Source organism: Neocloeon triangulifer, unplaced genomic scaffold, assembly GCF_031216515.1.
Source record: "Neocloeon triangulifer isolate White Clay Creek 2 clone unplaced genomic scaffold, ASM3121651v1 ptg000013l, whole genome shotgun sequence".
NCBI classification, from domain to species: domain Eukaryota; kingdom Metazoa; phylum Arthropoda; class Insecta; order Ephemeroptera; family Baetidae; genus Neocloeon; species Neocloeon triangulifer.
In genome coordinates this window covers 3,936,464-3,958,761 of record NW_026775555.1, presented here as the reverse complement: position 1 = coordinate 3,958,761, position 22,298 = coordinate 3,936,464, and the positions used below count along the sequence as shown (strand labels likewise).

The 22,298-nt window shown below is 38.1% G+C and overlaps 3 protein-coding genes across 7 annotated transcripts; 1 reads left to right on the top strand and 2 right to left on the bottom strand.

Moving 5' to 3' along the window:
* Positions 1-1,396: 1,396 nt before the first annotated feature.
* On the bottom strand, positions 1,397-9,988 carry LOC132199183 (serine/arginine repetitive matrix protein 2-like). 4 transcript variants are annotated; one of them, XM_059623732.1, is made up of 13 exons: positions 8,964-9,076; positions 8,006-8,899; positions 7,725-7,859; positions 7,066-7,163; positions 6,596-6,804; positions 3,789-6,541; positions 3,497-3,610; positions 3,247-3,394; positions 3,065-3,186; positions 2,945-3,010; positions 2,424-2,885; positions 2,163-2,364; positions 1,397-2,074 (listed from the first exon to the last, which is right to left on the bottom strand). In XM_059623732.1, the coding sequence occupies exons 1-13, from the start codon at positions 9,054-9,056 to the stop codon at positions 1,689-1,691; spliced, it is 5,682 nt and encodes a 1,893-aa protein (XP_059479715.1). In that variant the 5' UTR covers positions 9,057-9,076; the 3' UTR covers positions 1,397-1,688. The 4 variants fall into 4 exon arrangements, with proteins under 4 accessions (XP_059479715.1, XP_059479714.1, XP_059479713.1 ...); XM_059623731.1 differs by having other exon boundaries at positions 3,506-3,610; positions 3,789-6,804; positions 8,964-9,075; XM_059623730.1 differs by having other exon boundaries at positions 3,789-6,804; positions 8,964-9,074.
* A 243-nt stretch (positions 9,989-10,231) lies between these two features.
* On the top strand, positions 10,232-11,166 carry LOC132199185 (large ribosomal subunit protein uL18m). The gene is made up of 4 exons (XM_059623737.1): positions 10,232-10,584; positions 10,648-10,761; positions 10,818-10,932; positions 10,990-11,166. The coding sequence occupies exons 1-4, from the start codon at positions 10,364-10,366 to the stop codon at positions 11,113-11,115; spliced, it is 576 nt and encodes a 191-aa protein (XP_059479720.1). The 5' UTR covers positions 10,232-10,363; the 3' UTR covers positions 11,116-11,166.
* On the bottom strand, positions 11,163-21,866 carry LOC132199184 (protein Lilipod). 2 transcript variants are annotated; one of them, XM_059623736.1, is made up of 12 exons: positions 21,640-21,866; positions 14,887-15,008; positions 14,586-14,829; positions 14,407-14,533; positions 13,282-13,350; positions 13,108-13,211; positions 12,728-13,049; positions 12,518-12,672; positions 12,227-12,461; positions 12,017-12,173; positions 11,849-11,957; positions 11,163-11,796 (listed from the first exon to the last, which is right to left on the bottom strand). In XM_059623736.1, exons 1-12 carry the CDS (start codon positions 21,700-21,702, stop codon positions 11,791-11,793), a joined length of 1,713 nt encoding a protein of 570 aa, XP_059479719.1. In that variant the 5' UTR covers positions 21,703-21,866; the 3' UTR covers positions 11,163-11,790. The 2 variants fall into 2 exon arrangements, with proteins under 2 accessions (XP_059479719.1, XP_059479718.1); XM_059623735.1 differs by having other exon boundaries at positions 11,164-11,957.
* Positions 21,867-22,298: the final 432 nt, after the last annotated feature.

The following is a 22,298-nucleotide window of genomic DNA, read 5'->3' as shown; positions in this document are numbered from 1 at the left end:
TTTCCGTTATATTTTTATATTTGCAAGAATTTTCAAAGTAATAATTTTATTTTTTTTAAAAAAAAGGAAGAGTCGTTATGGCAAGAATTTAAATCTAAAAATTTCTGTTGCCCCCCGCGCAAAAATTACAAACTGCCTGTTAAGCAAAAAACGTTATAGAATTCAACTTTTTAGAAAATAATTGTGCGAATTTCGGGGTCCCAATTAAAAACCCGGTTTCCGAAGCTTTAGGTTTATGTACGTGACCAGGCGCTTAACGCTTTCGCCTTAAAATTAAGAATTCTTAACCGCACAAGAAAGCTCAAATTTTCATTCAAAATAATATTTAAAACGATGAATAAAAATTATCCATGTACCGCGATATTTTTCTGTCGCCTTCACTGGTCGCTGCATAAGGCTTGACCGCTTCAATTTCGCGACAAAATCGCGATGCTGCTGATGGGACGCAATTCGATCTCTGTGTCCGGTTATTTCGGTTGATATCACGTACGAGAGAAACTGAAGCCGACTCCGAAAATGATCTTTTCGGATCCTTCATCTCTTGTTGGATGAAAACAAAAGAATGTCCCAACTCCCAACCTCAAATTTGAACGGCTCGTGCAGTTTGACCAACCGTTTAGAATTCTTGACATATTTTTTTGAAACTTCGATGATTCATTTGCTACCATCGTTAATTTATTTTACCATTATTAGTTGAAAACAAGAAAATTCTTTTTATTTAAATTTTCGTTTCAATTGCGAGTCTTCGGTGGCGAGGCAAACACTCGGACTGTCTTGCAAAAAATGGGTGCATCTCGATCCTCGATCCCATTTAAAAAAAAGTGTTTATATGAAGATAAAATTCAATAAAATTATTATTAAGTATCTCTGCCAATTTAAAATTTTCACTGGAACACTTGATTTAATGAATATAAATTTCTCATTTCAGTTTTATTACAGCGGGGAGCAGAGTTAAGTTTTGTTGGAATTTTTTTAATTGTATCAAAATTCTGCCTATAAAAGACTTTAATTTTTTTATTCAATAATTACAATGGAGGCCAGGGTCACAACATATTTTTTGCAATTTAGCATTAATTTTTTCATAAAAATGTGGAATATGTGGGAATATTGGCACACAAGTTTCAAGACGTAAGAAATTAATTTTACTAAAATTTCTTGTATGTCGATATTATTTTTAGAACACAGCAGACTGTAGTATGATTTGCATTCTGCAAAAAGATTATTGTAAGTGATCTGGTTGTCTACTTCACCGCAGCAGGTTTCTGATTTATGAAATCCAAAATGCAATTTACGCAATATTGATAAACCCTTGGAAGTGTTATTTCCATGTGTAGCGCTTATTGTTATTTTTAATATTGGTAGATAAAAGTGAAAAATAACAAGTAGCTCTATGAGTAATAAAAGGCTCAAAAAATTTACAAAGTCTATCAAATTTTTATATTTTTCCTTTTATCACAAACAGACAATAATAACCCAGTATCTAAGATTTCACTGGCTTTAAGAGGAGCAACAAAAATTCAACACAAGTTAAAAACAAAAGTTGGTGGTAGCATAAACGTAAGCACTCTTGTGAACAAATTTTTGTCAGATAATGCGTAACAGTAATAAAAAGTTTAAAAAGTCCATTTTCTTCCGACGTATGTACGTGTCTTCGATTAAAAACACAGCCCGTGGAAAGTGGCCAAGGCTTATCTGTCCCGATCTCGGTTGTCTCGACTGCTCCGAGATCTTCGTTTTTTCCTGGTGGGGGATGGGCTCCTTGAGTTGGAATGATGTCTTTTGGGTGGGGGCGAAGGTCTTCTAGGTGGCGGTGACCCCGACATCTCCCTGGGAGAAGACATGGTTGGGGGTGGACCAGGTGGGGTTCGCGAAGGGCTTTCGCGGCTCTTGTGAATTTTAACGTAGTGAGGGGGAGGTAATTTCCTGCTGTCACGACCTTTACGGTTGCCGCTGCTAGAACTACTCTTTCGGGCTATGGACTTGGCAGTGCTTATAATTTGAGAGACTGCGTTGCTTACAGAGGTAGGAGGTATATCGAATCGACTTGTCCTTGGTGCAGGTGCTTTCGGAGGTGCTGAAAGTGAAGACGTGTAAATAAGTTAAAAGTTCAAATTAAAAAACTGATCAAAAACATAATTGATGTGTGATTTAAAAGTATTTACCAGCAAATACTCTAGTGGTAGGATTGTAAAGATATCCAGCAGCAATGCATGTTTTGCATTGGTCATAGTACTGTTGTAGGTATTCAGGAGGAGAACTACTCGGAGGTGGTGGAGGTGGCAAATTTTCCAGTTCTGCTAATTCAGCTTTTCGTTTTTCTTCTTTAGCAGCTTTCAAAGCAGCCTTGTCCTTCACTGCTTTTATCTAATAAAATAAATATAGTAAAATTAATCATTAAAATCTTATAAAAACTCCAATCTTACCTTTGGTTCTTTCTTTGACTTCTTTGATTCCTCAGATTTCTTCTGAGCGCTTTTGGCAGTCTTTCTGAATCTCTTCTCCTTAAGCATATTTGCAGTGGGTGGTGGAGGTGAAGACATTTCCTCGCCTGCTGAAGAACAAGTTCCCTCGCCAGGTTTCACTCCGTCGGAGAACATCACCAGTTTGCGAACTCTAGTTACAGTTTCTGCTTTTGCTCTCTCAATGAAACCAATGGAGACCAAGATTCCTTTTTCAGCCGGTTCAAAACTAACTGACCGGAGAGGCATGTCGTCTTTATTTATGATCTTCAGTGGGATAGTTCTTGACAGCCTCGACACTCTTCTCTTTGGTGACATTTTCTCCACTTTCTTGACAGAGGGAATTTCCTCTTGGTTGGAGGAATCAACGTCTTCCTTTTCGTCGCCCTCATCTTCCTCCTCATCTGGTATAGAATACAGAGCCTCCTGAAGAGTGGAAATGTTTTACGTAAATAAATAATTTCATCAAATAATCATATTATTACCTCAAACAACCGTTTTTCCTCAGCTTCATCCTCCTCGGCAGCTTTCGCCTTCTCCAATTCAATTTGCTACATTTAAGTTTTGTTATCAGAAAAGGTTGCACAGTTTTTTAAATAATTTACCTTGCTCTCTTCCTTCATTTTAGCAGCCAAACGAACTTTCCTTCGATCTTCTCGCTCCTCTCGTCTGCGCTGCTTCTCTTGATTTTTTTTAGCCTTTGCCTCTCTGCGTGCTTCAAGAGCGGCTGTGAGATTTGTTTTGTTTAAAACTTCCGTATTTACATAAAAAAAATATTGATAATTACCTTCAATGACTGCTGGATCAACGATTGCTCCAGGAATTGGAGGATGTGATAGTATAGTGGGCATCGAGATTGGCACATTGGTCGGCATTTCAGGCGCAAGAGGAGTAGAAGTGATTGGCTGAGGAACAACTTGCAGGACATTGCCAATCTGAAGTAAAGGTTATAATTAAATGAATTCATTTAGACCATAATTTTACAAAAGCAAATGAAAAAGTGGAAAAAAACAAACAAAAGTAAGCACAACGCTCACCTGCAATACCTGATTGATGGAACCCTTCAGCGGTACTGCGTTAGGAGATTGCAGAACTTGATTTTGGTTCTCCCCTACATCTTCTCTCGGTACCACATGTAATACATTCCCAACCTAGAATCAAAGATATTTTTAATTTCAGGAACTGACAATTGAGACAATGAACAAAAAATCCATGTAAAAGTTAGTTTACCAGTTATGTAAAATACTAATTTTACTACTTGCAAAATTGAATTTTCAAGAAATACACCTCAAGTCTCAACTTTCAAGAGTAATATTTTGGAATTTTTACCTGTAAAACGTGAGCATCTTTGTCCTTTTGTGGCATCTGATAAGTCTCTGGCTCTGCCCAGCTCTGCTTTTGTTGGCCAAACTCGTAGTTTTGGTTGAAGTACTGGTTATTGTAGAATTGGTTGTAATTATTGCCCTGGCTGAACTGGAACACTGGTATTTGATTCAAGGGTCCGCTATCCTTTTTGACGCCCAACTCAAGTTCAATTCTGTCGTCTAGAGAGATTCTTTTTGGAGACCTTCCTCCCTCTTGATTAGTCTCATTGGGCTGCTGATACGCCCCATAATATTGGGAATAGTTCTTTCCATAGTAATCCTGGTAATCGGGCTCATTCTCCTCTGTTTTCGAGGCTGCTTGCAGTTCCGAATCACTTATAGTAGAATCCGCAACTGATCGTTTCAGACCGACTAGGGGAGAGGAGTTTGGAGAATTAATTTCGTGTAACAATTCAGATTCAATTTGGGTTCTCTTGTCAGAACTACGAGGACTGCGCCGAGGACTGGGTGTGCGGGGTTTGCCCATAGTCCGTCCTTTCAGGTGAGGAGGCGACCTTGGTCTAGGCGAGCGTCTCCTTTGTGGGCTCCTCCTCGACCTGTCTGGAGATCTTTGCCTCGGCCCAGGTGGAGATCTAGTTTTACGGGAAGGAGAGGACGCCATTCGACGCTCTCGTCGTTTCTGCATGCGCGACTTTGGTGAGGGAGCAGCTTTCCTCCGGTCATTAATTTTGAAGTCACTTGGTCTGCCTTCCCTTTCGTGGCTTTTACGGCTTTGCCGTCTGTCTGGAGATCTTCTAGTTGCGTTTCGTCTTACATTAGACCTTTTATCATTAGATTTTCTATCTGGAGAGATCCGCCTTCTTGGTGGAGATCGTTTAAATGGTGGCGACCTTTTTCTATCAGTTGTCTGCTTGTGTTTTTGTTCATATTCTCTCTCAGGAGAGAAGCTTTTAAGTTTTTTGTCTAGTATTTCATTATCATTAATTTTTATGGCAGCAGACGAGTCGTCAGGCTCAGTCTCTTCCTCATCATCATCGTCATCTTCTCCGAAATGAGGGTGTATTGCTATAGTCCTTTTTAACATGGGTTTGAACTCTATCTTTTTCAACTTTATTGGAGAGAACTGGTTAGACTGTTGGTACAATAGCATGGACGGAGTAATTACAGGCATGTACGGGCTGGAAGATGAAATGCAGTTCTTTGGCATTATGTCCCAACCGTCATCATCAACAAAAGATTGTTGCTCTTTGATGGGTGTTGATGTGGAAGCTGAAGTTAAAGAGTTGAAACTGGAGTCGACGTCGGAAGCGTCAGAAGCAGAAGAAGAAGAGGAAGTTGAAGACATTTGTGAAGGTGAGTACAGTGCTGATTGTGCTTCTGGTGCGTCTCTTACTTGCTCTGGCTCTTTTTGCGTCGTCTGTTGCCCTTCTTGGACTTTTTCAAGTCCGTCTTGGTTTTTTTCCGTGCTTTGCTGGCCTCCACCTTCAATATAGAAATTATCTTTCTCTAGCTCAAAATTGCTTTCAGGGCTATTGTCACTTACATTGGTGGAGCTGCTGGAACTTCTGGACCGTTTCTTTTTGGATCGCTTCTTCTTTCTTTTTCTTTTGCTGTCTGAATCTGTGCTAGAGTCGCTGCTTGAGCTGTCAGACGAGACCTTCTTTTGCTTCCGTTTCTTCTTCTTCTTCTTTTTCTTAACGTCATCCTTCTGCTCTCCTTCCTTCAGCTCCTTAAGAACTTTCTCCCTCTGGAATTTAAGCCGCAAGTATTCTTCAAATTCTACAGCCCAGTTATGCGGAGCATCATCCTTTTGGCCGGACTTCAGTTCTTCCTCATATTTTGACCTTATGAAGTTCTCGAAGCTACTGCTCAAACTTGTCTCATGTGGTTTGTTCTCATTTTTCCCATCTGACGATTCTGCGCCATCCTGCTTTGAATCATGGACAGTAGACTCGGCTTTCTCGGATGCCTCGGACAGTTTAGCTGGTGGAGGATCCATTTGTTTTTTCTTTGAAGTTTTCTTGGTTTCGCTTTCATGGCCTTTGTCTGTTTCAGAGTCACTGCTGTCTTTCCTTGACTTTCGTTTTTTCTTTTTCTTCAATTTCTTAGACTTCTTGTCCTTCTTATCTTCGTCACTCTCAGAGTCTTCACTGCTTTCATCAGAGGAACTGTCGGTTTTGGCTTTTTTCTTGGCCTTCTTTTTCTTTTTCTTCTTTTTTTTCTTGGCCTCCTGTTTTGCCCCCTCGTCATCAGACGATTCATCATCTACCTTACTGCTCTTCTTTTTAGCCTTCTTTGTCTTCTTCTTTTTCTTTTCCTTCAGTTTCTTTTTCTTTTTCTTGTCCTCTTTTGCGTCACTCTCATCTTCGCCTACATCTTCCTCCAGCTTCCGCTTCTTTGCTTTTGCTGGCTTCTCTTCTTCCATCTCCATCACTTCCTCCGTCTCCATGACTTCCTCCTCAGGCCCATTGTTGGCATTCTCTTCAGCAGTCTTATTTGCAATTTGCTGCATATCTACAGCTACTGTCGAAGGCACAAATCTGATCTCACTTAGAGATTCCATCTTCGCCTCTTCGACAAGCCACGGCCTCTCCTGTATTTTCCGAGGACCCTGGCTGGAATCGTCGTCTGAAGGGTCATCAACATCATACGAGTTCAGCAAAGTTTCAAGGCCAAATGAGTCGGGATTGGTGACACTGGCCACAGCGCTTTCCAAGAACTGCTTCATTATGTCGACAATGGCTGGAGGCTCAGAGGCTAGAATTTCATCCCGTGACTTATAATAGCCAGGAGTGATACATGGATTCTCACAAAATGAAAGCCTTGGCTGGGCCTTTGTAAACTTGATTATGTGTTGCGGAAACTCCTTCTCCCTCTTATCATTCGCGTTCTCGTCATTTTTATAACTCAAAGCTATGAACGGATTTTTGTGCTCTGGCGAGGAGAATAGGCTTGACTGAGTTTTAGTTCGGGCTGGGGACTGGCGACCAATGCCTATAGTCCTTGCTTTTTCCTGAGACCTGTAGGGAATCACCCTTCGTTTTACAAGTTGAACGCAACAAATAATATTTTGTGAGGCATGCATTCTGCAAGGCGTGGATGCAATTTGTAAATACATTTAATTTTTTTAGATGAAAATAACAATTTATAATGTTCTCATTATGCTTAAATTTGCTTTGTTTGATTATTTTTTATGTATATTTGATTTGACTTGTTATACTAATTTGAATAAATGACAGCCACACCCTGCACAGAGTGAAAAATTAATGAGGAGGACTTACCTCTTACTCCAGTCGCTACTCTTGCGTTCTACAGATTTGGATTTTCGGCTACCTGAGCTGCTCAAATCTGCTTTCAGTTGCGTCCAAGATGTGGGAGTCTGTGAACAAATGTGGTTTAAATTAGTAACTGAAGGTGTGTGATACACAATCAAGAAGAGTTATACTTTCTGAAGCTGAAATTTTAAATACTCGTTATGGAAATAATTTATTCGTTACATGTTTCGGGATCCCCAATTAGGGTTTGCCTTTTTGAAACTGGAATAAAATGGAGCATGGTAACTTTTTTTTTAATTTTTCCCGAGAGGTATTTAGTAACATTAGTAAGAATTAGCAAGCATTAATAGCAGTTTGTTAATCGTTTTAAGCGTGGGTGTGATGAGCACAGGGAAATATGTGCAGATTGCGCGCGCCCAATTGAGATTGGTGCCGCTTGAGAAGCATTTCACTTCCTGCTTCCTGTTTGAGGGTCATTTTACAAAAATATGACACAAAATGATAATAATCACAAGGTGCTTGACAGGATGTATATGAGTGGGAGTGAAATGGGCTGCGGAGAGCAAAATGGAACGCACTCTACTACCTTCATGAATCAGCTGCAATGGTAGAAATTGTTTCTAATTGAAATTTCACAAAATACTCAAGCATGCTCTGATTATTACCTTTGGTGGTGGGGTTGGTTCCTTAGGCGGTTCAGGCTCTTTGACGTTCTCTTTGCCTTTGGATTTTTGAGACCGTTCGCTGCTTCTACTGCGTCTGCTTGAGGAATCGCCATTTCTACTTTCTCTGTCACTTTTCTGAAATTTCAATGAAATATTTATAAAAAAAAAACAATTTAATAATTTCATAAGATGAAAATTTACATAAAAAAAGTAAAATAAAATATATTTAATTGCTGATTTTCTGTGTAAAATGAGCCAACTGAAGGTCACTTGTAACTTACGTCAGTTTTCCTGCTGACTTTGGAAATGGTCGACTCTTTGTCTGACGTGAACGGTTCTGACGTGGACACAAAACTGCTAGTTTCAGTGGTCCTCCTTTCGCTCCTGCTGTCGCTTCTGCTGTCACTTCTTGTGTAACTGGTGTTGGTGTAGCTACTGTAGCTGCTGTATGACCTCTTTGACCTTCTACCACGGTCTCGACTGCGACTTCTCCGATGAGACGAGCGTTTGTAGCCTCTTGATCTTGAGCTGGAGCGCGAATTGGATCGAGATCTGGAGCGTCGATAGTTGTTGAACCTTCTGTAGTCGTCGCGTCGAAAGCGCGACTTGCCCTGGCTGTTGAGAAGCGTCTTTTTCAGCTCCTCCTCCTCCTTCTTTATTTCGGCCATGTTCCGGAAGGCAGTTGGTATTTTAGAGTCTTTCTTCTTCTTCTTCACCTCCTTTTCATCCTCAGTCGAATTGGCACTTTTGCTGAAGGCCGTTTCCATACTTTTCGAAGGTGGCTTCGGAGGGCTTTTGACCCCAGGGGGCTTCAGCTGCTTGGTTTGCGAGAAAGCCAAAAGCCGTTTCTTGGCCTGCAGTTTGCCCAGCACAGTGGTCTTGGCTGGCGCCTTTTCTTCAGGTGGGGGCGGGGGTATCTCTGTTATTTGATAAGGATAGGGGTAGTAGCCACTCGGGCCATCAGGGTACATATTAGTAAAAGATTCGTCTGACCCCGGAGGCGCGTCGGCACTCTGATTAGCCTCTTCGTGCTCTTCATTTGTTGGCAGTTCGATGCCCGGGGGCAGCACGTCCTCCCCAGGGGGCAGTTCGTCCATCATTCCAGGGGGGTAGTCAATTGTGCCAGGGGGCGCGTCCTCAGTGCCCGGTATAGGGTATCGCAGCAAGTTCACCACCTGCAACATTTCAATAAAAAATAAGTTAAAAATTTTAAATTAATGTGGAGGCGGAGAGACGGACTGGATAGCTGCACATTTTGGTGACGAATGCTGATGTAGCAGCAAAAGATGGCCTGCTATAGTGGAAACTAATTTTCATTTTATCTGCTCGCATGTAGGAGGGGGACCATGCGATATTATCTACCGGCCGGACAGTTTCCTGTGCTGTTTACAATTTCACGGAAAAATGCAGGCACACACGGCTGCCTGTTTTTTTTTTTCATTTGTGACACCGAGGCAAAATATTTGGCACCGGAGCGAAATGAGGCGTTCACTGCGTTAATGCTTGACTTACAAACGTAGGGAGTCGTGCATAACAAAAATATGAATAGATAATAGGTTATAATAAACCTTTATGAAAAGTAAAAAATTTTTGCCTCACATTTCTGAACCGTGTGAACTGTGGTGTGAAGGCAGGCTATACACTTGGAAGGTTGCTTTAAAATACCCGCATCGCGGTGCTCAAAATGATTAGCATGAAAATAACGACCGGTCTGATAGCGACGAGAAAAGAAGTCGCAGGCGATAGTGCGTTTTTGATTTCCTATCACGCAAGCCAAACTGCGACCGTCAAAATCTCTGTGCTCAAGGAACGATTTTGATGGGCTCGGGCGCAACGTCCAACGGCACGCGCTGTCACAGAGGCCACGGAAAATGGCTGTTAACTGTCTTTGTAAATTGCCAGCTTTTTGGGTTCTTCTTCGCCTTCTCTCTGTTCATTTCAGTCTTGGGCGTAATCAGCCGACCTTTCCGATTAATTTGCCACCGTGGAATCCAGTAAGGGACAGATCTTGAAAGAAAATCGCCGTGAAACCTCAAGCTCAAAATGTGCGCCAGGCAAAGAAAATTTTCTCCTTCTTGGAGGAATTAGGAAATCGAGTCAAATGTAAAATTTCGACACGTACCCATGACCGAGGATGTTAACCAGTCCGTCAGTTTCAAACTTCTCCAGATACTGATGCTGAATTATTTGCCTACGAAGCCGAAATTTTGGAAAATCACTAGCAGGAGTTCAGAAAACACTCAGCTTAGCTGGTCGGCCATTTTTTATTTAACATGTTCAAGCAGTGCTAACAACGGAACAAGTTTAATGTCAATTATAAAGTATGTAGTAACATTTTATTTTTTTAAGCCTTACCAACGCAAATATTTTTAAATTTCAAAAAATATGCATTTAATTACTAATTTTACATTTCTTTTATCGAAGGACTTCCAAATTATTTATAAAATTAGCATTCTTTCCTTCCAGATTTTCTTTTGGTGGTGCACTGCGATTTCTTCAAAAGGTGGAGAAAGGTGGGCTTGCCGAATAAAAAAAGGCAGGGCAGTCTTCGAGCAAATAATCCTTTCGTGTTTGCTTTTTGTTTTCACAAACACGATCTTAATTTTTGCGATTTCATTAATATTTCGAGCCCGATTATAATGCAGAGAATTCGGCAACTTTGTCCTTTAGCACGAGTCTCATCATCAGTCAAATTCTCTTCGTCTGCTGCACAGCAAATTGAAAAAAATCTTAATGAAAAGGAACCGCCGACCAAAAGCGTTTTAAACAACAGAAATCCTAGAAATTTGGAACGACTGCGAATTGCATGGAAACCCCAGGGCTATCACTTAGAAAAACCTGGCAGAACATACTGGCACAAGTAACAACTTATTTCAGAACGTGCAATATTATTTATGTTTATATTAAAATTTGTATTTTTCAGGTTGGTCCTGAAGCAGTCACAGCGACATATTACGGCCCAAGTAGTTCATTTCACTGGAAAAGTTGTTGTTGAAGCATCAACAGAAGAATGGTGCATTAAAAAGCATTTATATAAGTACGTAGAATATACAGTTTCTGATCTCACTTTTTAAAACAATCCAAACTTTTCAGTCCGAGTGATGTGTCTGCTTACAAAAATCTGGCTAAAATCTTAGCTCGTCGTTGCATGGAGTTTGGTTTGCTTGAAATGGAAAACTCTGTGAGTGATTATGATCCAGAGACAAAGGTTAAAGAAATAAATACAAAAAAAAAATGCAATATACAATGATATTTTGTAATTTAGGTTGGAAAGTTCATAAAAGTAGTCGAGGATGAGGGCATATCCTTAAAAGAACCTAAACGTTATCTGCATGCTCAGCCTTTCCATCAGTTGAGACCAGAGAAGCCATGGGTTGTAACTGAAGATTAGATAGCTTTTTTGTTGGTTGAATAAAACAAGTTTTGATTTATATTACAAGTACACAGAATGCATATTATTTATTGTTCTCCATCCGTACTGTACATAGTTTTGGTGAAATAAAATTTTAATTCCATTGCTCTTGATCAGCTTTAATATACTGCATACTATTGTGCTTAATTGCATTATTTACATACATACACATAAGCTATGAAATTGAGCAAAACACATTACTCTTAAAACTGGTCACTTTGTAGTCTCGTTAATGTTTTTCATACTGAGTTGACCCCACAAAATTGATAATGTTATATCACATTCATTAACAAGGTGCACATAACAATAAATGCAATCGATCAATCACTTGCCAATGTAATACCATGCGAAAGAACCTATGAGTAGCAATTGTAGGAGCGCTTAATTAATGGCTGCATTTAAAAAAAGGACAGTCATCAACCTATCAATTTAAAATGGTCGCATCTTGTTTTTTCTTGATGAATGCTGTTCAAGTGTTATTTTACAATTTGAAAGAGGGACAATATGTATATTACTTACAACAATGCAGTCTTTCTTACAATCTTACACATTAAGGCTCGATAAAATTATCAAATTATCGCTTGTGCTAAAAGGCTTCACCTTTTCCCTCGTCAGCGGGACCGACGATTGATACAATTTATGTTGATTTTGAACTCAAGTCTAACAAAATCCTATATTAAATCAGACTGCACATTTAAAAGATTCAATCTACTTTAGCAGAAGACGATGAATTCGCAGAACCTGTTGCTTGGATAGGGCTATTAGGCCATGTGGGGCAGGTCACATCATTACTCACAAGGGAAACTGCGAATCCTTTCAATCTAAAACAAAAAATAATTTTGTTGGATCTGCTATTCCCGAGATGAATAAATATAATAACCTAGCATAAAGCTCTTCTCTCACAGTGGCTGTGAATTTAGTAGCTATACAGGCAGAGACAGAGAGAACAAATAAGGTGTTGTAGGACAGGACGATCAGAAGTGATCCAAGCCACTCGATCTGGCCAAACTCTCCCAGCAGGTCGAGGTTTGTGATTCCTAGCATTTAAATCATTTTATTTTTATTAATCAATAGATAGTGTGAAATTTACCTAAAATTCTTGAAAGAAGTGGTAAAGCAGAGCTTAAGAGCAAGAGAAGGGCGCAATGTAAAATAATCGAGGATAGCGGAGTTGCTGAGGGAACAGGACGCACTCTTCTCATGAACGATGTGGTGAAAAGACCGACGGCAGACGTGGCCACCAAGTATACAATCAGCACAATTTCTAAAGTGGCACCAAACATGCCAAGTTTGGAGAGGGAAGCTAAACCGAGGGTAACTTGTTCCTAAAATAAGAAGTGACGTGATTATTCGAGTCTTGGAAAGAAAAATTAAAAATTACTCTGGTGCTCCGGGGGAGTTCCTTCAGTCCAACTACCAACTGCACAGCATTCTGGACAACAATAACAACAGTGGTGCAGGTCAAGAATAGAAGCAACAACATGGCAATGGGGTACAAAAAGTTTCGCTTCAGCGTTGATCCGTGGCGTTGTTTTTCTGCGAAGCAAATAAATTTATAATCCCTAGAGAGAATTGCTTCATTTCAAATTACGTAGTAAATTAGTCTTTGCTCTGGCAGCATTCAGTCTCTGAGTCAGGCTTGCTTTTAAGGCGCCATTTCTAAGGCCTGCATCTGGATCATCGGGCGAAGAGGGAAGAATAGTTGAATTTGCTAAGAGCAGAGATGCACTGAACACGGAGGAGGCAAAGGGGGACACTTTATCGACCACATCTTCATCGTCACTGTCAGATAGTTTCCGCTTCCGCGAGTTTGCACTTTTTGGCGTAGAGAAATTTGAATGAGGAAGAGCACCATTCCCGTTGGACTTCGAAGTGTGTGCCTCCAGCTGCTTCTTCAAACACTCCTCTTCAAACTACGGAGGCAAATATTTTGTTACAAATCATTGAAATATGAATATTCATTACACAGACCTTGGCAACAAAATATTCTTCATTGAGATCACGCAAGAACTGCGGCTTTACAAGAATTTGGCTGGCCATGGAAAAGAGCTGAACCAAACCAGCAGGAGTGCATACTGAAATAAATAGATTTTAATGTAAATAAGGTAAATAAATAGTAATTTTTAAAAATATGACGGCACTTACAAAGCAGGAGAAGAACGCCCAGGAAGGAGACGCATGAGTATATGAATGGCAAATAGTAACTGGAGAGATCTGAAAAATGATTTCTCTCGATAATTTTACCCATTTTTATTTAAAAAAAATCAGGGTTTCTGAGCATGAGCTGCTCGCGAGCAAGATTGAGCAAAATTTTGCTCGCGAGCACCATTGAGCACTCCTGTAGAGAGCATGCTCGTGAGCAAATGCTTGCGAGCACCCCAAAAGGGAGCATGCTCGCGAGCAGATGTAGGGGAGCACTCCTGAGGTGAGCAGGAGCAGGAGCAGAAAATAGGGAGCACTTTTTAGAGGTGAGCAGGAGCAGGAGCAAAATTTACTAAATATGCTCGAGATGCTCCTTCTGCTCACATTTGCTTTAAAAATTTTACTACAATAACAGAATACAGAATTTCATACTAAATCTATACTCTACACTGTGAGATCAACAAAAACCAGTGGAGGACGCTTTATAATCGCAATGCATTATCCCTATGCTCTGACGCTCCGCCTACACCCCTTTCAGCCCTGAGTTCGACCTGCTGCACCTTATGTGCTCCTGGCAAACCTTCAGTCCTCTTGTGTCTTTCCCGCTGTACATAATTTAAAAAGAGCTCAATCTCCTGCTTCATATTTATGTGCTCCTGGCAACAATTCGTCTTTTTAAATAATAATTAAATCATTTTATGGGAACAATTTTATTATTTTAATTTATATTAAATTTTTCATATATGGTCTTAATTTGGTATCAAATTATGTCTTTGATTTTTGCTAAATTATATCGGCTTAATAAATATTCTTTCAGAATTAATTAAAAACCTACATGCCGAATTTTCATATCAAACATTAGCATGACACTGCTCGAGAGCAAATCGCAGGAGCAAAATTTGCTCGGAGCAGCATTGAGCACTCCTTCAGTGAGCATGCACACGAGCATCTGCTCGCGAGCACCCCAAGAGGGAGCATGCTTGCGAGCAGATGTAGGTGAGCACTCCTGAGGTGAGCAGGAGCAGGAGCAGAAATTAGGGAGCACTTTAGAAGTGAGCAGCAGCAGGAGCAAATTAATTTGAGCACCTGAAAAATTTTGTGCTCAGAAACCCTGAAAAAAATACTTACTGAAAAGTTTCTGCAAACTTGACTTGTCGCTGTCTAGCATTGACGATAAAATGAATGCAAGTCCAAGCACCACAAAAGCCAACAAAAGGAGAACGATGAACGTTTCATAGATTCTTGGTAAAATCCCCTAAAAAATTATCGTAAATAAATTGTTGTTTTAAAATAAGATTATAAGTCACCTTTCTGTGACCTGCAAATCCCTCCGACTCGGTGAACAGGTAGGCGAAGGGCAGAAGGACGAAGAGGGACAGATTTGAAAAGAGGAAAATGTGGTTCCAGAGACCTTGGATGAGAGAGCTGTTGAGCCACTGCACGTAATAAGACTTGGGGTAATGAAGCAAAACCTCGTTGCTGATTATGGATATGGGAAGGAGGAGGACCGCTCCAGCTGCCACTGCCAGCGAGAATGTGCACAGCCACAAACTGCAAAGAAAAGAAACGTTAGGCTTCGGATTGACAAAAAGAAGATCAGCCACATACCTGATTCTGTACACAGTCGCTTCCTCATCGTCCACTAAAATGTCGTCTCGTTCTCTTTTTCGATAGCGTCTCACTAAGGACCAACTCACGGCGATCAGGGCCAAGAACAGGAGCAGGAATATCTGGAAAAGAAAAATTAACAAAAATTTATTAGACAAATTCAATAAATTAATTAATTATTTTTATTTATTTCATAAGGGAGAAGGAATGTTGAAATGGTAATTCATTAATTCTTAGCAGATCTTTTCATTTAATTAAGCTATTTGACCATTATTTACAGTGAAAACTTGTTTGTATAACGTCTGGTCTGGGTCATAGCATAAGCGCGAATATTTTTGGACCAGACCAAGTCTTCTGCCAGCAGGTCATATTTTTGCTTGACAGCATATTTGTTTTCCGTGCAAGACAATAAATTTGGCGCCAGCTGAAGGGCAAGGTCTCGCCGAATTAGAACGGCTGGTCGAAAAAAAGTATGGTTTGCGTCACTCGTCATTAGCTGGTTAGGTAACTTTCTGCTAGACAAACAGCAGTTTCTTGAGTTTGACATGCTAGACGAAAAATTAAAAATTACTATGCTGAATTTATGCAGCGTCTAAAAATTTGCTCGGTGTGGAGTTCTTATGCATGCGGCGCAGAGGCGGATTATTTTCTTCTTTCATTGATCAAGTTGTTGCTCCGCCTCTATATTTAGAGCCGCGACCGGACAGTTTGTGTTGCAGAACAGAAACACGGCGAGCCTGCCTAATTTACATTTGACTAAATTTAATACCACCACTGCCGAGAAAACAAGTGCTGGCGTTTCTAGGAAATTAAAAGGAGTAGAAAACCGAGGCCGCACTAAAGGTTAAGAAAATTTAGAAAAAATTGAAATAATTTTATCTTTTTTTTTAGTTGTTTATTTAAAAAAATAAGTATTATAAAAAGCGTAAAAAGTATAAGAAATTTAGCGAATAAAAAAATCAAATTTTTTTTAATACTTTTTAACACTAAAGGTTTTCATAAATTTGCTGCTAGTTTAGGTTTCCTTTCACTGATGCCCCTCGTTGAGCTTGCGGGCGAAAACGTCACGATTACCCACAAATTGGCGAATTTAAACTAAACTTATACATTTATGCATACGGGCTTTGACCCCAAATAATCTAAAAGGAAAGTCGCGTCCCTCATTTTACGCTCGGTCGTTTGGCGACAAGCTCCAGTAAACGTGCAAAGTCGTGGGCGAATCTCAATCGAAATGATTTAATTCCTCGAGACAGTTCATGCAGAAGCTCTTAAAAAATTATTTATTTACGTCTGTAATCTCTTTCATCAGATAAATAATTCAGAAGATAATAAATCGATTTGTCGTCGTTGTGCCGCGAGTCAGAAATAATTTCGCCGTCATCGAGCGCCGGCAAGAGGGTCATTGGCACATCAGTAGATTCTGGCGGTGCCTTTTTGCCTTCGGCCCGAGGCGGCGCTCAACAACAGAGAACGTCTTTAGCAGATATTCCAAGGCACGGTATTTAGGCAGTGAGAAAAGCCTCTGGAATGTGGAAAGAATTTCATTACCGAGTCACCAAAATGCCATAGGCCACGCTTTTGAGAATGGTAAATTTCGTCGCCGTCCTCTTGGAAGAATGGAGATGCTGATGAATAATTCAACGATGAAAAAATAAATAATGCGTATTCAAAAATATTTAATTTTTTTTTTTAAAATTAATTCAAATTTATTATGACTTGTATGTTGAATTATGTAATAATAATGACAAAAATGCATTCTTCCTTTAGTTATAGAAAAATATTAAATTAAGATAAATACAATAATTAAGATAATTAAATTATTATTATTAAAAATTAAATTTAAAGTTTTAAAAAATAATATAAATATTTATTAAAATAGATCAATATTTATTTTGTTTCTTGAAGCTCCAAGATGTCTTTTTTTTTTAAATACAAACTCTTGTGTGAATTTCATTTTGAAATATCTAAAAAAAAACGTCATTTTCCTTTCATTGTCAGATTCAATTTTCAAAGCAATTTCATTATAGGGAAAAAAATCTCAGCAGCCATAGAAGTTTGAAATTCGGCTAAATGCGCCGCATTCTGACTCTACCTATTGGGTACGAAAATAAATAAATAATCTTTGACGTGGTCCGCTTGTTGGTCGATCGTTTGCCAAATATTAGCACAATATCGGGAATCAAAAGTGTGCGTGTGGCGAAGCCCCTCTGATGTTATTTACGCGCGGAATGCAAATAAGCGCATCACGATCGCCACGTGATTTCCGTCTCGAGACGAATACGCAGCACTTGAAAGTCGGTTTTTGCAGCAACGGCATTTATTATTTTCTTGCTGCATCTCGCGCGGAAAAATGCGTTTGTCCGTGGTCTGTCAAACAAAATTACAGTTGTGTGACTTTTGCACCTCGCTTAGCGCACAGACATACGTGCTAAAATGCGAGTACAAAGTGTTAAGTCTCGACGAGATAAATATTTAGAGCCCAATCAAGATATTCAGTTAACAAGGCCAATTATCGACAATAAGATTTCAGTTTAGCACACTCAATTTCGTCAAGGATTAAGTTCTCTTATCATAATATTATAGTGCTTTGATTTATTTGTATGTTATGAAATGATAAATTGTTCAAATATAGAATGTATGCAATGAATCATGAATGCAAATACTAGAATTTGAATTAAGAAAGCAGTTTGAATGATAATTAATGGAAATGAAATTAGAGTTTTAGCTGCAATTAAAAAAAATAATAACAAATTAATAAATAAATTAGTTAATAAACAAACTTACTTTGCAACTAAACATAATGACATATTAAATGAAAATCAGGTATACATTTTGTAAAGTGATTGATACAAAGATGGAATAAACTGGCTTGGTCTTGCTCAAAATCAAACACATTGCTTTGATAACCCTAATCAAATTCTACTGTCAAATTTTGTGATAAAAATTGTTCCGTGTAAAAATGTAGCTTTATTTACGATTATAATATAACTTTAAATAATTTTGCACGAAAAATTGTTGATTTGAAAGAAAAATAGTTATAAAAAATTGAAGTTCTTGTCAATATGATTTCACAGCTCATGAATTATGGCTGCAGATACATGTAGAGCAGAATATTGTTTTTTTTTTCTTAAATAATAAACAACTCACAAACAAAACCCATCGAGGAAAACCCGATTTTAAATTCAAATAACCTCTCCTATTACTTTTTTTTAAAAAAGGTCCAAGCAGCTGCATCGTCAGTTAATTTCACTCGATGATTTCACATTCCTAAGATTGAAAATAAAAATCGTGAACGCGTTTTCTTCTGCTGAATATTCACTTATTGTTGGATCAAGTTGCTAATACAGCAAAAAATTTCTATTTAGAACAATCTTTGTCCGCTAATTATAATACAAAGTCAGAGAAGAGAAAGTAAATGAGTAATTGTGTCTGATTTTATGCACGGCTCCTCATTCCATTTCGATTGTGTCTGCGGTCGCATTTCATCAATCGCGCTCAAGAGTAAACAAATAATACTGCTCACGATCGTTGCTCAATTTCTCTTGCCAGCGATTGTTGCATGCATCAAATTACTTGGCATTGAATCGCTCATTGAAATGAAGAGCGCAGCGACAATACTGAAATGCCAATCGAAAGCTGTCAAGTAAAAAAATATTCTGCAAAACTTTATATCTCAATTGAATTTAATTATTTAAAATAATAATTAAAATTGAAAAATTGAAACCAAGAGAAGCTCATTGCAAAGGAAATAATAATAATAATTCACCTGATTTCAATTTTCCATGAAATCCACCTCGAGTGTTACAGTTGAATAATTAAAATTACTAATTATTTATAAATAATTGATGAAAAGAAAAAAAAATTAGAGCAGAACGACTTAAGCTGATGATCTAGCCATAATATATTAAAAATTATCATAAGTTTTACAAATCGACCCCTTTAATTCTGAATTGATCTAGAACACAATTATCCTATTTGAAGTAATCACAACGTCTGCATCTCCTCCCGACTTCCTGCCTCGTGAATAACTCCGCCTGGGTGTCGCCTCTGTCACAACAATAAAACGAGTTTCATCCAAATGAAATTACCCCCAGCTCTCGGAAACCGACTTGAATAATGTGTTCTTTTATATCCTACACGAGAATTCAACAAAATTGCACCGCGAGCAGAGATCGTGTTATCCGCGGCGCAACAGACTTCCTGAAAGAACTGCGCGAAGGTTGTATAAAATAAAGAAGCGCCTGACTAGATGGTCGTGTTTGTTTCCAGTCAGGTTTTCAGCACGTGACGTCATTATAGTAAATCGAGAATTCGAAAACACTGAAAACGACCTGCAGGTGAGCACCGTCGTTTTACGCGTCATTTTTCTCCGGTCGTGGCCCCGCTATGGGCGACCAAAATTAAAATTAACGGATGCTGCCGGAGGTCAGTCGCCGCTAATTATATTTATATGGTTTTGAATGGAAGTTTTCACACTGAGGTTTAATACAAAGGGTCTAATTGTAGAAATCTCTGTGGTTACGATTAAAAAGGATAATTTTTTACTGACCAAAATTGATAATAAATAAAAATGATTACAAAAATGGTTCCAATATCTACAAATAAATGATAAAAAACATGGACAAAGAACGACAGAAAAATTGGGATTTCCAATTCTTATCTTAAGTGATACTCCTAAACTTGAAGTGAATCCCATGAAGCTTTGATTCACACATTAAATATTGCACAGACTAGAATAATGTTTGATTTGATATGAAATCTTTTCTTTTAAACGAAATCAAAGGAATTGAATTTTTTCTTATCATTTCCGTCTAAAATTTCAATATAATAAAATTTGTGCTTAGTGTGAGATTGTCTATTTCGTTTTCGTTGGAATTTTTGTGTGGTTTCAGTGTAATTCCAGTTTCAGTTCAGGGTTTGGAATTAAATTTGTTTGAAGAAATTGACACTTGAGGAAATGATGATGAAGGAAAAGCCCGATATCTGCATTTTAGATTTAAATAAACACCGAATTTAAATTAAGTTTTGATTAAAAAAGAAATTCCTCCAGCAGAGAGTTGATTTTTAATTATAATTTCAAATTCCGGCATTGGAAGTTTGTTCAAAAATTGTTTTTAATGCTTTCTCGCAATCCATGGAAAATCAATCTAAAAATTCATACTTTCATTCAAAATTTTAAAACCAAATTGAATTGAAAAAGGAAAAAAATCAGACTTTTATTACATTAATATCAGAAAACTAATAGAGAGAGATGTTGAGTGAATTAATATTCTTCATTAGTCTCATAACAAGGGAAATTTCTTTTGCTTATCATGCTTGTTTTTTTTGTTGCTGCGAAAAAGTCAGGGACGAATCTAAAACTGGCCTGGGAACGAAAATTCAAATTGCATAACAAAAACCTCTATCCGTGCTCTATCAAGAAACACAAAATAATAAGTTACATAATTTTAATACAATCGTGAGATAAAAAAATGGCAGATTATAAATTTAAAGACAAAAATTCTGACTTTCGCATTTCTTACTTTTGATTTTCTGACGTTTAAAAACAGATTTTCTGATGAATTATTAAATTTATTTATTTTTTGGTAAACAAAAAAATGCTATTTTCTGACAAATTAATTTCGGCAACTGAATTTAAGCACAAAATCAGCCACATGTCTGGTCCAAAGACCTTGACTCTGTCGCCGTCTCGCTCTCTGAGCACCAACCACGGTTAAGGTCATTTATTTTTTTTTAAATCTCTCTTTTTTTAAATTAAATCAAAATGAAATTATTTTCTTCATCTGTTCAGATGTTGGTGACAGGAGAAGAGAACAATTTGAGTCAGGGTCGTCGAGCTTTGAACGTAATTGCAAGACAAGTAACCCAATTTAGGCTATCGCGACGACAGCCTGCTGCTTTTCTTCCCTTTATCAACCTCTTGATAACTCTTGATTGCGTGTGCGACTTTTTACCCGGCTGATTATAAATTATGAAAAAATAATTAAATAAGAGACTTTACAATCTCGACCACGTGGAAGAAAAGAAAACAGCGTGGCGTTTTTACAATTATTACAAGAAACTCGATATTCTTATAACTATTATTTTATTTACAGCTGTCGAGTAAATTTAGATTTTACAAGCTGGGGCCAAGGACGGACGAGAACATTCGGATAAAAATAGCGTTTTTCGACTAATTAAACACTTAATTATTTAACTGTCGAAGAACGTTTAATCTTGTGACCCGAAGATTTCCCGTTACCCATTTTTCGATTGATCAACTCGATAACGTTCTAGAAGATCAGAAAATTTTTTCATGGCTCATAGCAAAAATATTTTCTCAATGATTGTTTATGAAACATTATACATTGAAAGCAACTTCTCTTATGGCAATGCATATTTTAGAAATAATGAAGAAAAATTACAGCAACGATTAAAAATTTCTATGATAATTCAAAACATGAAATTATTTTTATAAATTTAATTTCAAAATTGAGCTGAACTGCGAATTCAGAAAAATTCTTTGTGATAATCTGAATAATATCCCTCAGAATTATTTAAAAACGAAGAATTCTGCCAAAATTAATGGATCGGTGAATTTAATAAATTCTCATGAATGAGCCTCTCCTTAATTTAAATTAAGTTTTATCAATTCGAAGGCTGACGAATCAAACATGGTGAGGGGCACGTAGGCCCTTAATTTGCGTACATAAAGAAATCAGTTTCGAAATTGCGTTGATTTGAAATCAAAAAGAATTTTGGTCGAAAACTTACGATGTTCTCGCGGACCGTGTTGTGGAAAATCTGCTCCTCCTCCGTCGTCTCCTCATCTTCCATGACCTTTTCCTCAAGTGTCCACACTGTGCTCGGTCATTTTACGGCGCCATGGCGCCGAAACTGGGCTCGATCAAATAATTGTAACGATCAATGTCACTTGCTCCGAAATGTTTTGAAACTACGTCCTTCCTTACAGGCGTCTCTCGCACATCTGCCTGATGCAATTTGCCTCTCTCCCGTCGCTCTCGCATTTCATTGGCGCTGCGCTCGGCATTCCGAATCGGTGGCGCGAAAGCAGCGCCACCTCATTTGCATAGAATATGTTAATAAATAAGATAGAACGATCGAGTTGAGAATGCTTCGGTGTAATGAATTTGGAATTGAATTATAAGTAAAAACGGAAAAGTTAAAAAAAATCCCTGGTAAGAAAAATTATAAATCAATATAAATAGTAAAACGAGAAATTATTTTCCTCACATTAAATGAATTTTAAATTAAATTTGTTATATTTACTAAAAAAATTAAATTTGTTATAAATACTGTTTTAACAATTTAGGAAAAAATAATTTTCTTCCTTTTCACTGAAATAGAAGACACAAATTTTAAATACGAATAGCCGTTACCAAAATTGAAAAAAATTAGCAATTTAGATTTCT